Source organism: Physella acuta, unplaced genomic scaffold (genome assembly GCF_028476545.2).
Source record: "Physella acuta isolate Inbredline_101_S28 unplaced genomic scaffold, ASM2847654v3 ptg001528l, whole genome shotgun sequence".
NCBI classification, from domain to species: Eukaryota; Metazoa; Mollusca; class Gastropoda; family Physidae; genus Physella; species Physella acuta.
This window is the reverse complement of record NW_026733043.1, coordinates 382,161-396,202: the sequence shown is the minus strand read 5'-3', so window position 1 is coordinate 396,202 and position 14,042 is coordinate 382,161. Positions and strand designations below refer to the sequence as shown.

At 34.1% G+C, this 14,042-nt stretch overlaps 1 protein-coding gene across 1 annotated transcript; it reads left to right on the top strand.

Annotated features, from left to right (window-relative positions):
* Positions 1–5,503: 5,503 nt before the first annotated feature.
* Positions 5,504–12,362, top strand: LOC131928628 (uncharacterized). The gene is made up of 3 exons (XM_059284698.1): positions 5,504–5,664; positions 7,165–7,258; positions 12,179–12,362. Exons 1-3 carry the CDS (start codon positions 5,520–5,522, stop codon positions 12,279–12,281), a joined length of 342 nt encoding a protein of 113 aa, XP_059140681.1. The 5' UTR covers positions 5,504–5,519; the 3' UTR covers positions 12,282–12,362.
* The last annotated feature ends 1,680 nt before the right edge of the window (positions 12,363–14,042 follow it).

The window sequence follows — 14,042 nt, the reverse complement described above, 5'->3', positions numbered from 1 at the left end:
AACATTGGTCTATGCCTATCTTCTTATAATTCTGATCATCAGTTTGCATAATACTTTGCAAATACCAAACAACATATAAAAAACGATAATTAAGTAAAACATGTGGAATAAATCGTATTTGATATTTGTGATTTCTTTATTTTTCACCTATGAGATGATTTCCAATATTTTGAGGTAAACATTGATCTATGCCTAACTTCTTATAATTCATAACACTTATTTTATACTTTAAAGTAGAAGGGTTATCGGCGAATGAAGTACAGTTCGATTTTATTATATGAAGAAAACTTTATACACATTTATTTGAAGCAAAACAGAAACACGGGAATATAGCAGACATCGGGATAACGCATAATAACACAAACAACAAACAGATACATAATACATTCAGATAAAAAAAGGTTAAAAACAGGCACATTGATAAAAAGACACCAACACATACACAGTTAACACCTATCACAAGCCTCTGTATAGTTGCTTAGTCCAGTGGAGTAGACAGAAATATATATGAATATGTATATATATATATATATATATATATATATATATATATATATATATATATATATATATATATATATATATATATATATATATATATATATATATATATATATATAATTATATATATATATATATATATATATATATATATATATATATATACATATATATATTTATTTATTTATATTTATATCTATCTATCTATCTATTTATATATATGTATATATGTATATATGTATATATGTATACATGTATACATGTATATATATATATATATATATATATATATATATATATATATATATATATATATATATATATATATGTATGTATGTATGTATGTGTGTGTATTATAATTAAAATTTGAATAATGTGTAATGTAAAAATAAACTGGCATAATCGTTACGCCGTCAATATTATTATTTGGTTCCTGAGAAGGATATAACACCACATCGAACACAACCAACACTACCTTCACCACTGGCTTACGCTATACTTGTTTTCAGTTTTAAAAGAGAGCAGCACACTAGAAATAACCTTGTCAGCAAATTTACATGTATTTAGTGTCACATCTGATTTAATTACACGATTTAAATTACTATCTGATGAGAAATTAACTGCTTATTTACGTCAAATTTCAACGGATATTTATTCTGAAGCAATCCAATTTGCATAATTTATTGAAATTAACTTTAAAGCACGATTACAAATGTAGGTTTTAGATCTATATAATAAGTGGTTAGGTGTTTAGTCTACTCTAGGAAAGATTTCACGTAGTGATCACACAGTACCAGTCCAAAATGAACAAGATAGTTTTAACCCTCGTCGTCTGCCTCAGTCTAGTCAGCTGCGCCTCGGCCTCAGTATCCATGGGATTAGGTAAGAGATTTAAATTAATTTAATTTTTTTTGTACGTGATATTAGTTACTTTTTTTCGTTTTGATCTTGTCCTTAAAGTAGAGTAGAAACAACGCAAGCTGTCATAGTGTGGAATTATTTTGTGACTGGTAAGACGATACAGTAATACATAAAGAATGACTAAAGAATCTTTAGGGTTAGTTTGTATTGATCATAGAGAGTATTTGCTGTTGTTTTATCTGTATTAATGTGTACAGTGTGAGTATGGCGAGACGAGTACAGAGTAATTACTAGACATGATTTGGGGATAGTTTATGAATAAGATAGTGACAACATGAGTTGAATTCTGCATAGCAATTACAAGTATTAATCTTTAATGTGTCTAATTAGTATGCACGGAAATGTGTCTTATGCCGTACTTATCAATGAAGATATGGTGTCATCCAGACACTTGGGCAGATGAAGTAGAGCTCATCTGTTTCAAAGACCTCCTCACAAGAATGTATAGTGTGGTTAGGCCTAACGTGAGTTAGGTACCCATTAGAGCTGAGTGGACTCTGGGACATTCTTCAGACTTGAACCTGGATTAGCGGTCTAGCGCTCTACCGCTAGACCACGCCTTCACCTAAGTTATAGTGTAATTTATAGTAGTAATGTCGCAGATAAATATAATCGTAGACCCCATTACACACGCTAGAATTTTTAATTTAAAATTTAAAATTTGGATTGCATATTTTGCCAATACATTCACCCAACAAACAAAAAACACCGTGATTGCTGTTTTTTTAAGCGAACATGTTCGTTTTTTCACCAGGGTCTTGTCCTAAAGGAGTGAAACCAGGCAAATCATGGTACCCCGAGGGATGTCAGAAATGTGACTGTTATAAGGGAAGCTACCAATGCTACACGTAAGTCTTTTCATTTTTTTTAGTTTAAAAAGAGTTTTTGATTTACTCTTCATTTACATATGCCTTATTTCCACCACTTGTGAAATATATTAATGATACTAATAATTCATTCCAAATAAAATTTTTCGAGAACTATTACTTTCTCGTTTAAGAAGTATAAAGGAAGTATGTAATCGTGAAAAAATCGACGTTTTATACCTCCATGAGACGGAAAAAATAGTTTTGCAATTGTGTCCGTATGTCTGTGTGTGTGATGTGTGTATGCTTGTCTTTGAAAACGATAAATTAAGTACCTTTACAGATAGGATGATGAAATGTCATATGTATTAATATCGTATCAAATTTGTAGTTCGGTATCAACTTTTCAGCGATTTACGGAAACCGGAAGTGGAACTTAGTCTACTTTCGGCTTTTTAAAAGCATATTACTTAAATACTGTTTCTCTGATTGACAAAATTTCACATATAAGTAAAAGATCTAATTCTCTGTTTTCTGTCAAATGATTTGTAATTTCCAGTGCCCGAAAGTAATACTTTAATCTATTTCCGATTTCTCAGAAACTTATATGAATGAATAAAGTGCTATTGTTCCTTACTATGTTAATTTTACACGTATTGTTTGCTGTTCACTTGGTGCGTAATTCTTTTTTTTCTACGCGATTCAATTCTATTTTTAAAAGCTAAATTTTATAAAATTGATTAAAAAGCATGTCTATATCCCGAGTAGCCATCCCCCGTAGTGTTTTATAAGAATACTCGAGAAAGTTTAGGGGAGATCACTCCCGCTTCATTTTTAGGTAAGCTGTCTTAAAAAATCCTTGTGAACATATTGGTAGTGTTATTAGATTTACATGCCAGCTGCGACATGGTGGAAACATTGTGAACTGACAAAACTATATGGTACGAGCCGGCCCGCGGCATAACATACGCCGCTATTTAGTTGTTGTTTTTTCTACTTTTCAGTAATTCTTAATTTGTGAATTCGACAGTACCAACGCTGCCACTGAAAATATTTCTTTAAAACACTATAAGTTGCACGTTATGGACCCTAACACCCCCTTCCATCCCCACCCCCTCCGTCCCCACCCCCTACGTTTAAAATCGTTTCAAACTAAATTATCTGCCCCTAATAGTCGTCACTAAACCCGACTCTGCTTGTAAACATTTAGAGTGAACACAGCTCACTAAGACCATGAAAGGGTGGGGATGGTAAGGAGCGCGTTTACATCTTGTTTTCTAGCGTCTCCCAGAAGAGATGTTTTCGACATGGTGGAAACATTGTGAACTGACAGAGCTACCGATCATACTTTGAGATCACTAATTCACGCTGCTATTTTATCATCTTTTTCAGATGCGGTAGCGTGAGCTTCCCACCTGAGTGTAAGGTTACCTACGACACGACCAAAAAGTACCCGGATTGCTGTGTTCCTAAACTTGACTGCCCACAGAATTAAATGATAAATCAAGATGTTTTCAAGATTCTAAACATAATCAACTGAAATTTAATTTTAAAGCTCCACTTCTGTAAACGAAAATGAAATCTAACATCTTTCAGGTTGTTTTTGAGTATATCAATTTATTTTTATTTTTATTTTATTTTTAGAACGTGCTCACGTGTGATATAATTAAAAAAATGTGGGGTGTGAGCGAGATGGATCTCAAACATACAAGTTAACTTAAGATCTGAAAAATGTAACTTTCATGCAATCTCTTTATTGAGGTAAATATTTAAATATCGCCACTCCATACTGTATTTTAAACTAGCTTATTTATATACTAGAAAACCATTATTAAACGATAACAATAGGGTATTTAAAACAAAATGTAATTTCTTTATAATAATGATTTATATAATTCTCAAACAATTAGTCCACATAATCAAAACAAGCACCAAATAAAAACCGAAATTAAGAAACAGATTAACAATAATCATAAAAACAATAATCATAATAGTCCATTATGGCTAAAATATAACAAATGAACACCTTTTTCTATAACATTATAACGAATGTTGAAATAGTTCTCTGAAAACATTTCACGGCCATGGCAATGTATATTTATTATGGCAACATATAGACGCTTAAACATTACAGCTGTTTACAACATGGCCTGCAGTAGGCCCTACTTGAAACATGGAACATTTTTTTTTTAATTTGAATAAGAGAATAACAAAATAACTACAAGTACAATGTATCGAACCCGGTACATTTGTACATAATGCTGACTTGTAAACTGACAAGCGTAAGCCTGTTCCTAATCACACGTTGATAGATATTCGATGGTTTCGTTTGAAAACTTAAGTTCGATTCCATTGAGTCACAATTGTATAATAGTTAAATGGCAACACATGTTGCATTCAAAATACGAAGAGCGCTATTTCACAATTTCACACCAACATGTTTGTGATTGTAAGATTAACGTGTTCGATGCAGCTTTGATATGCGGGGGCCCAAGTAATTGCTGAGGGAAACCCACGAGTTGTCAAGATTTAATTATTGAACGAAGGTGGTTTGGATAATCAATTACACAAATACTAATTTTTAAAAATAACAAAAACGAAACCACCATTTGTAAAACATGTAGGCTACACCATGTGATTAATGCAACACTGTGTAAAACAATTAACTATACGTAAAATACTTAACCATATGTACAACACTTAACCATATGTAAAGCATTAGCCATATGTAAAGCACTTACCCATATGTAAAACACTTAATCAAATGTAAAACACTTAACCAAATGTAAAACACTTAACCACATGTAAAACACTTAATCAAATGTAAAACACGTAACTATATGTAAAACACTTACCCATATGTAAAACACTTAACAATATGTAAAACACTTAACCAAATGTAAAAACTTAACCATATGTGTGTATATTTTGTTTACACGAGACGTTGAATCCGATATCAATTAGGTGGAAGAGATTTCAAGTGAAACACCCACGCTCACATACGCACACACAAACACAAACATACCAGATTTTCATAATATGAATCGATGTTTGCTTTTTGAGAAAGCAGCATAAAAATGTCAGCTTTAATAAACTAATACATTATTAATGGTTCATTTCGTTCATACGTTAATCCTTACTTCAATTACACTTTGAAAATAATCCGTCCGTTTTTTATGCCCAATGTCAATATTTAGTTAATTAAAATGTTCGGATTAGCATAATTTATTTAAGTTAATTTTAGAAAGTGATAGCTAACTTAGGCCTATATAATGCGTGGTTGGGGACAATATGATGTACAATCTACACGAGCAAATATTTCATGCACAGGTCATTCATTGTCAGACCAGTCTCAACATGAACAAGATAATTATAACTCTCGCCGTCTGCCTCGGTCTTGTTGGCTGCGTGTTGTCAGCTGTTATGCGGGGAGAGGGTAAGATTAATTAATTATACGAGCCGACCCGCGGCGTATCATACTAGAGAGGAAGAGAGGAGACTGCAAAGCGCGCTTACAGCTTGTTTTCTAACGTCTCCAAGAAGAGAAGTAGGCCTATATATATATATATATATATATATATATATATATATATATATATATATATATATATATATATATATATATAATATATAAAGCTCAGTTCTGTATGTAATGCTGTAGGTATTTTACGGATAAGCTTGGAGTATTAAAATTGTTCATTAAATTGAAACAGGCGCGTTCGTTTAAGTGAGTGCAAAAGACTATGAATAAGTTGGGGTACTATAGTCGTTCATTAAGCTAAAACAGGTGATTCCGCCCCGGGCGTTTATGTTCGCGTTAGTGTTTTCTTTGTGTTTAGGTGGGTTTGCGTTAGTGGTTGCGTTTTGATTTGGTTCGTTTTTGTTCTTTCTTTTTTCGTTTTTGTTTGTGTTTTTTTTTTGTTTGGGTTTGTATTTGTGTTTTTGGTTGGTTTTGCGTTTGGATTTGGTTTGTTTTCGTTTGCTTTTTCGTTGTTTTTTTTTTTTTTGTATTGGTGTTTGTGGTTAGGTTTGTTGTTAGGTTTTTGTTTTCGTTTGCTTTTTTGTTTGTTTTTTCTTTGTGTTTGTATTGGTGTTTGTGGTTGTGGTTGGGTTTGTTGTTAGGTTTTTGTTTTCGTTTGTATTTGTAATTGTGTTAGCGTTATGTTTGCGTTTTGTTGTTTTGGTTGGTTGTGGTTTGGGTGGGCAATGCCGGGTTTATGATGATTACTAAAGACAAAGGTAACGGTCTTTAACAGAAAGGTTTTTCACAGAAGCCAGAGCAGGGCCTGGCCGGGACGGCTAGTATATATATATATATATATATATATATATATATATATATATATATATATATATATATATATATATATATATATATATATTATATATATATATATATATATATATATATATATATATATATATATATATATATATATATATATATATATATATATATATATATATATATATATTCTTTAATGTGTCTAACTAGCATGCACGGAAATATTTGTCTGATGCCTTACTCATAGTATAACCCAGATGCTTTGGGCACATGAAGTTATGTTTAAAAACTTCGGCTTTAGAAAGGATAGTGTAGTCAGGACTAACATGAGTTATTTACCCATAAGTGGACTCTTAGTCATTCTTCTGAGTTGAACACAGATTCGAACTCGAGACTTTCAGTTTAGCAGTCTAGCTCTCTCCAACGACTTCACATAAATTATAGAGTAATGTATAGTGGTAATGTCGCATATATATATATATATATATATATATATATATATATATATATATATATATATACTCGTAGACACCATCACACTCGCTAGAAGTTAATTTAAAATTTAAAATTTCTCCAATACAATCACCCAACAAACAAAACCACCGTGATTGCTGGGTTTTTTTCAACCGTACATTTTCTTTATTTTACTAGGAGCTTGTCCTAAAGGAGTTAAACCAGGCAAATCGTGGTACCCCGAGGGATGTCAGAAATGTGACTGTTATAAGGGAAGCTACCAATGCTTCACGTAAGTCTATTCATTTTATTCTAATTAAAAAGAATTTAGATTATCTCGTCATTCACACATGCCTTATTTCCACTACTTGTGACATATGATTCTAATATTTTATTCAGGAAGAAAAGTTTTGAGAATTATTACTTTCTCGTATACGAAGTATTAAAGGAAATATTGAAATCGTGCAAAAAATCGAATTCGAGATTTTCAAAAATCTCGACGTTTTATACCTCACTGAGTCGAAAAAACTTAGTTTTGCAATAATGTGACCGTGTGTCTGTGTGTGTATGTGTTGTGTGTGTGATGTGTGTATGCTTACCATTTAACACGAAACATTGAGTGCCGTTACAGCTAGTTTGATGAAATGTCACACATATATATATATTTATATATATATATATATATATATATATATATATATATATATATATATATATATATATATACATATATATATATATATATATATATATATATATATTATATATATATATTAGTATTATATCACATTTTTAGTACGGTATCAACTTTTCAACGATTTCCGGTAAACGGAAGTGGAACTTAGTCTACTTTCGGTTTTTCAAAATCATATTACTTGAGCACTGATAGACAAAATAATTTCACATATAAGTAAACGATCTAATTCTCTGTTTTCTGCCAAATGTGTTGTAATTTCCGGAAGTAGTACTTTAAGCTATTTTCGATTTCTCAAAAAGCTATTTGAATATATAACATACTAATGTCCCGCACTGTTTTACTCGTATTGTTTCCTGTTAAGTTGGTTCGTAATTCATTTTCCTTAGAGATTCAATTCTATTTTAAATATTTAAACATTGATTAAAAAGCATGTCTATATCCCAAGTTGCCATCCCCTGTAGTGTTTTATAAGAATACTAGCGTACCCGACCCCCGCGCGTTGCCGCGGATATAGAAGAAAGTCTGACGAAATATATTAGAAGGATATCACCAATGCATTACCAATCATATGTTGTTAAACGCGTGTCCTTCTTTTCTAAAACTGTGTTATTTAAATGTAAACAATGCTTGCACTTGGATAATAATTATCGCGACACGGGTTTTCCTTGAGTGCACATTAATCACTCATCGAAATAATGAGGTAGAACACACTTCGGTGACCACCCATGTGTCAGGGACGTAGAGGGGCGCTCTCAGGAGCCCCCCACCCCCCGATTACACTATCGCATAGGCGTAGCGTACGGCCCCTGTCTCCTTAAAACTAACAGGCGCCATCGTGCCAAATAGCATCCTGTTAATAATGATGCAGATTTCGTCATTCGCTAAAGTGACACAAATAAACAGAAATTTTTGTTTAACACGTAAAAAAATTATTTGACGTGTTTTAAACATCAGTGTGACTAATGCAATATGCTAGTGTTACTAATGTTCTATTATTAGATGCTCGATCTCAATTTTTGACTGAGTCGTCTAATAATAGATGCTTATTGCAGCATTCGCAAGGTGACGAAACTCTACAGTAGGCTGATAATATTTAAAAAGTTATTTTTTCATCTTTCGCAAGGTGACGAAACTGTACAGGATTTCCTCGCGTTACAAAGTTATTTTTTAGAAGCCTGTTGTTGTTTTACCGCTGAATATAGTAGTACCACTTACTCGCTATGCAGGACGCTCGATTAACGGATGCCAAGTGCCAACATAGTCGCTCTAATACTCTGGGCGCCAAACCGTGTATTGACGAAAGTTGTACCCTATATGGCGCCGCCCATAAGAAACTTTAGTTTTCTTTTTCGCAGAAATATTCTCGGGAGTATTCTCATCTACTCCCTAAAGTTTCATGGTACTCGGATGAACCGCATCCGAGTTTTATTTTTTATAAACCGTGTATAGAGAAAAAAAAAATCGTCCCCCCCCCCGGGGTGGCCGCCCTTGCAATATTAAACAATATTTTTTGCAGAACCCTACTATTGAGTGATCTAATCATCTCCCCCAAAGTTTCATGGTACACGGATGAACGGTGTGAAACCGAAATTTTATAAACCGCATATAGAGAAAAATCGCACCCTCCCGTGGCGCCGCCCTTGCCAAATTACTTTTTTTTTGCAGAACCCTTCCTTAGAGTGTTCTTATGAACTCAACAAAGTTTCATGCTTATTGGATTAACGGTGTCAGACCAAAATCGAGTTTTATTTTTATATAGCTTACATTGAGAAAAATCGCACCCTCCCGTGGCGCCGCCATTGCGAAATTAAAAATTATTTTTTTACAGAACCATTTTCTAGAGTGTTATAATGAACTCCCAAAAGTTTCATGCCTATCGGATGAACGGTGTCACTGCAATTACTTTTATTATTTTTATATACCGTATATAGAGAAAAATCGGACCCTCCCGTGGCGCCGCCCTTGCGAAATTAAAAATTATTTTTTTTACAGAACCCTTCCCTAGAGTGGTATAATGAACTCCCCAAAGTCTCATGGCTATCGGATGAACGATGCCAAACCAAAATCGACTTTTTTTTTATATACCGTATTTGGAAAAAAACAAATCGCGCCCTGCCGGGGCGCCACCCCTGCGAATTTGAAATATTTTTTTCCGCAGAAACCTCCCCAGGAATATTCTCAACAACTTCCCAAAGTTTCACGGCGATGTGATGAGAGGTGTAGTAATGCATAAAGGACAGACACACAGACACACAGACATACATTGCTTTATATATATACTAGCGTACCCGTCCCCCGCGCGTTGCCGCGGGGTAGAAGTAAGTTTGACGAAATGTATTAGGATTTCAGCAACGCGTTACCAATTATATGTTCTAAGACGCGTGACCGTCTTTTCTAAAAGTGAGTTATTTAAATGTAAACAATGCCTGCGCTTAAATCATAAATATCGGGACACAGGTTTACCTACACTACCGCATGTAAACATTGAGTGTACATTAATCACTCACCGAAATAATGTTAGAACACACTTCGGTGACCGCCCATGTGTCAGAGACGCACAGGAGCGCTCTCAGGGCCCCCACCCCCACGATTAGACTACCGCACAGGCGCGGCGTACAACCCCTGGCTCCTTAAACTAACAGGCGCCATCGTCCAAATAGCATCCTATTAATAATGATGCAGATTTCGTCATTCGCTAAAGTGACACAAATGAACAGGATTTTTTCTTTAACACGTAAAAAAGTATTTAACGTGTTTTAAACATCAGTGTGACTGATGCAATATGCTAGCGTTACTAATGGTCTATTATTAGATGCTCGATCTCAATTTCTGACTGGCTTGTCTAATAGTAGATGCTTATTGCATCATTCGCAAAGTGACGAAACTCTACAGTAGGCTCCTCATATTCAAAAAGTTATTTTTTTCATCTTTGGCAAGGTAACGAAACTACACTGAAGGATTTCCTCGCGTTACAAAGTTATTTTTAGAAGCGTGTTGTAGTTTTACCGCTGAATATTATAGTACCCCTTTCTCGCAATGCGGGACGCTCGATTAACGGATGCTAAGTGCCAACATAGTCGCTCTAAAACTCTGGGCGCCAAACTGTGTATTGACGAAAGTTGAACCCTATATGGCGCCGCCCATAAGAAACGTTAGTTTTCTTTTTCGCAGAAATATTCTCGGGAGTATTCTCATCTACTCCCTAAAGTTTCATGGCACTCGGATGAACCGCACCCGAGTTCTATTTTTTATATACCGTATATAGAGAAAAAAAATCGCTCCCCCCCCCCCGGAGGGCGCCGCCCTTGCAATATTAAACACATTTTTTTTTTGCAGAACCCTACTATTGAGTGATCTAAACATCTCCCCAAAGTTTCATGGTACACGGATGAACGGTGTGAAACCGAAATAGACTTTTATATTTATAAACCGTATATAGAGAAAAAATCGCAGCCTCCCGTGGCGCCGCCCTTGCGAAATTTAAAAAGGATTTTTTTTTTACCGAACCCTTCTTTGAATTGTTCTAATTAACTCCTCCAAAGTCTCATGGCTATCGGATAACGGTGTCACACTAAAATCGACTTTTATTTTTATATACCGTATATAGAGAAAAATCGCACCCTCCCGTGGCGCCACCCTTGCGAAATTAAAGATGGTTTTTTACAGAACCCTTTCCTAGAGTTTTATAATGAACTCCCCAAAGTTTCATGCCTATCGGATGAACGGTGTCACTGCGATTCACTTTTATTATTTTTATATACCGTATATAGAGAAATATTGCACCCTCCCGTGGCGCAGCCCTTGCGAAATTAAAAATTATTTTTTACAGAACCCTTCCATAGAGTTTTATAATGAACTTCCCAAAGTTTCATGCCTATCGGATGAACGGTGTCACTGCAATTTACTTTTATTATTTTTATATACCGTATATAGAGGAAAATCGCACCCTCCCGTGGCGCCGCCCTTGCGATATTAAAAATGGTTTTTGAACAGAACCCTTCCCTAGAGTGTTCTAATCTACTCCGCAAAGTTTCATGCCTATCGGATGAACGATGCCAAACCAAAATAGACTTTTATTTTTATATACCGTATATAGAGAAAAACAAATCGCGCCCTGCCGGGGCGCCACCCCTGCGAATTTGAAATTATTTTTTTCGCAGAAACCTCCCCAGGAATATTCTCAACAACTTCCCAAAGTGTCACGGCGATGTGATGAGAGGTGTAGTAATGCATAAAGGACAAACACACAGACACACAGACACACAGATACACAGATACACATACATTGCTTTTTATATATATAGATAGATATAGATTCGAGAAAGTTTAGGGGAGATCACTCCCCCTTTTTTTTTAGATACGTTGTCTTAAAAATTCCCCATGAACGTATCGTTAGTGTGCTCCTATGTGAATTGTTGTTAGATTTACATGCCAGCTGCGACATGGTGAAAACATTGTGAACTGACAGACAACTTGAGATCACTGATTCACACTGCTATTTTTACATCTTTTCAGATGCGGTAGTGTCAGCTTCCCGACTGAGTGCAAGGCTACCTACGACACGACCAAAAAGTACCCAGATTGTTGTGTTCCTAAACTTGACTGCCCACAGAATTAAATGAAAAATCAAGGTGTTTTGAAGATTCTAAACACAGTCAACTGAAATTTAATTTTAAAACTCTGCTGTAAACGAAAATTAAATCTAACATCTTTCTGATTTTTTTTTGAGTTTATCAATTTATTTTTAGTACGTGCGCACGTGTGATACAATAACAATGTGGGGGTCAGATGAATCTGAAACTTAAAAGTTAACATATAATCTGCAAAAGTAAGGCAAACATTTAAATAGCGTCAATCTAGACTGCATTTTAATCTTTCTTTTTTTTTCCCTAGAAACCCCTTATTAATCGATAGTAAATGAAAATGTAATTTCTTTATAATAATGTAAATGTTTTAAATAATTAGTTAACTTAATCAAAACAAGCACCAAATAAAAAGCCGAAATTAAAAAAAAAAAAGAAAACAATAATCATAAAAGTCATTTATGGTTAAAATATAAAAAAAGAACTTTTTTCTTAACATTTTCACAAATATTGATATAGTTCTCTGAAAACATTTCACTGACATGACAATGGATAATAATTATTGCAACATAATTATGGTGCATAAACACTACAGCTCTTTACAGTTAGGCCGGATGTAGGCCCTACTTAAACCATGGAACATTTTTTTTTAAAAGTATTTTAACATTCACATTAAAAGAATAAGAAAATAACTACACGTAAACTGCATCGAAACCGGAACATTTGTACATAATGCTGACTTGTAAACTGATAAGCGTAAGCCTGATCCTAATCACACGCTGATACATATTCGATGGCTTTGTTTGATTTCTATGAGTCACAGTTAAATAATAGATAAATGGCAACACATGTTGTCGGAAAAACATAGTTTTGCAATCTTGTCCGTGTGTCCATAATTTTCACATTTTTCCATAATTCTCTTCTCTCTCTCTCTCTCTCTCTCTCTCTCTCTCTCTCTCTCTCTCTCTCTCTCTCTCCGAATTTTATCCATGTGAGGCACGAACCCTTTACGTTTCTTTGTTAAACTTACATAAATGATTTTAATTAAAAAAATAATTATCATTAAAAAAGTTTTAAAAAAACCACGTTTTCTGATTGAACTAAAAAGTATAAAATAAATGCTAAACATCACAATAATGCAAGCGATCACTCTACTATAAGCGATGAAAAACGTGGGGCGCCGAAGTAAAAGTTATATTACTATTGATTAGATAATACTATTGACTTTTATTAGGGAGCTTGTAGAGAGTCAACTGTATTAGAAACTGTAAGAAAATCACGGCGTCCAACGTTTTTCATCGCTTATAGTAGAGTGATCGCTTGCATTATTGTGATTTATAGCATTTATTTTCTACTTTTTAGTTCAATCAGAAAACGTGGGTTTTTTAAAACTTTTTTTAATGATAATTATTTTCTACTTTTTAGTCTTTGTCTGTTTGTTCGCATTAAAATCTTGCTATCGATTTTATCTTTTCGCATTCACTTTTTTTTTGGGTAAACGAAGACAACTCGTAAAAAACACGTGCCTTGAACCCGTGTCGAGTGGGTTAGCAATCGTGTGCCCAACCACTCGACCATATCGTCTCCCCCATACTGTTCACCAGTTGTTCCGGTTGTTTGTACACAAACACCGCGTGACCAAAAACTCCGTAAGCCAAAAGAGGGAGAGTACCGAACCTTGTTTTCATCAAATTACAATGACTGGGTTATGTCCCCTTTTCCCACGTTTTTTTGTACAAATATATAGTGGTCTACAATGATCAATAAAATGTTTCCATGGATCAATTTAGTAATAA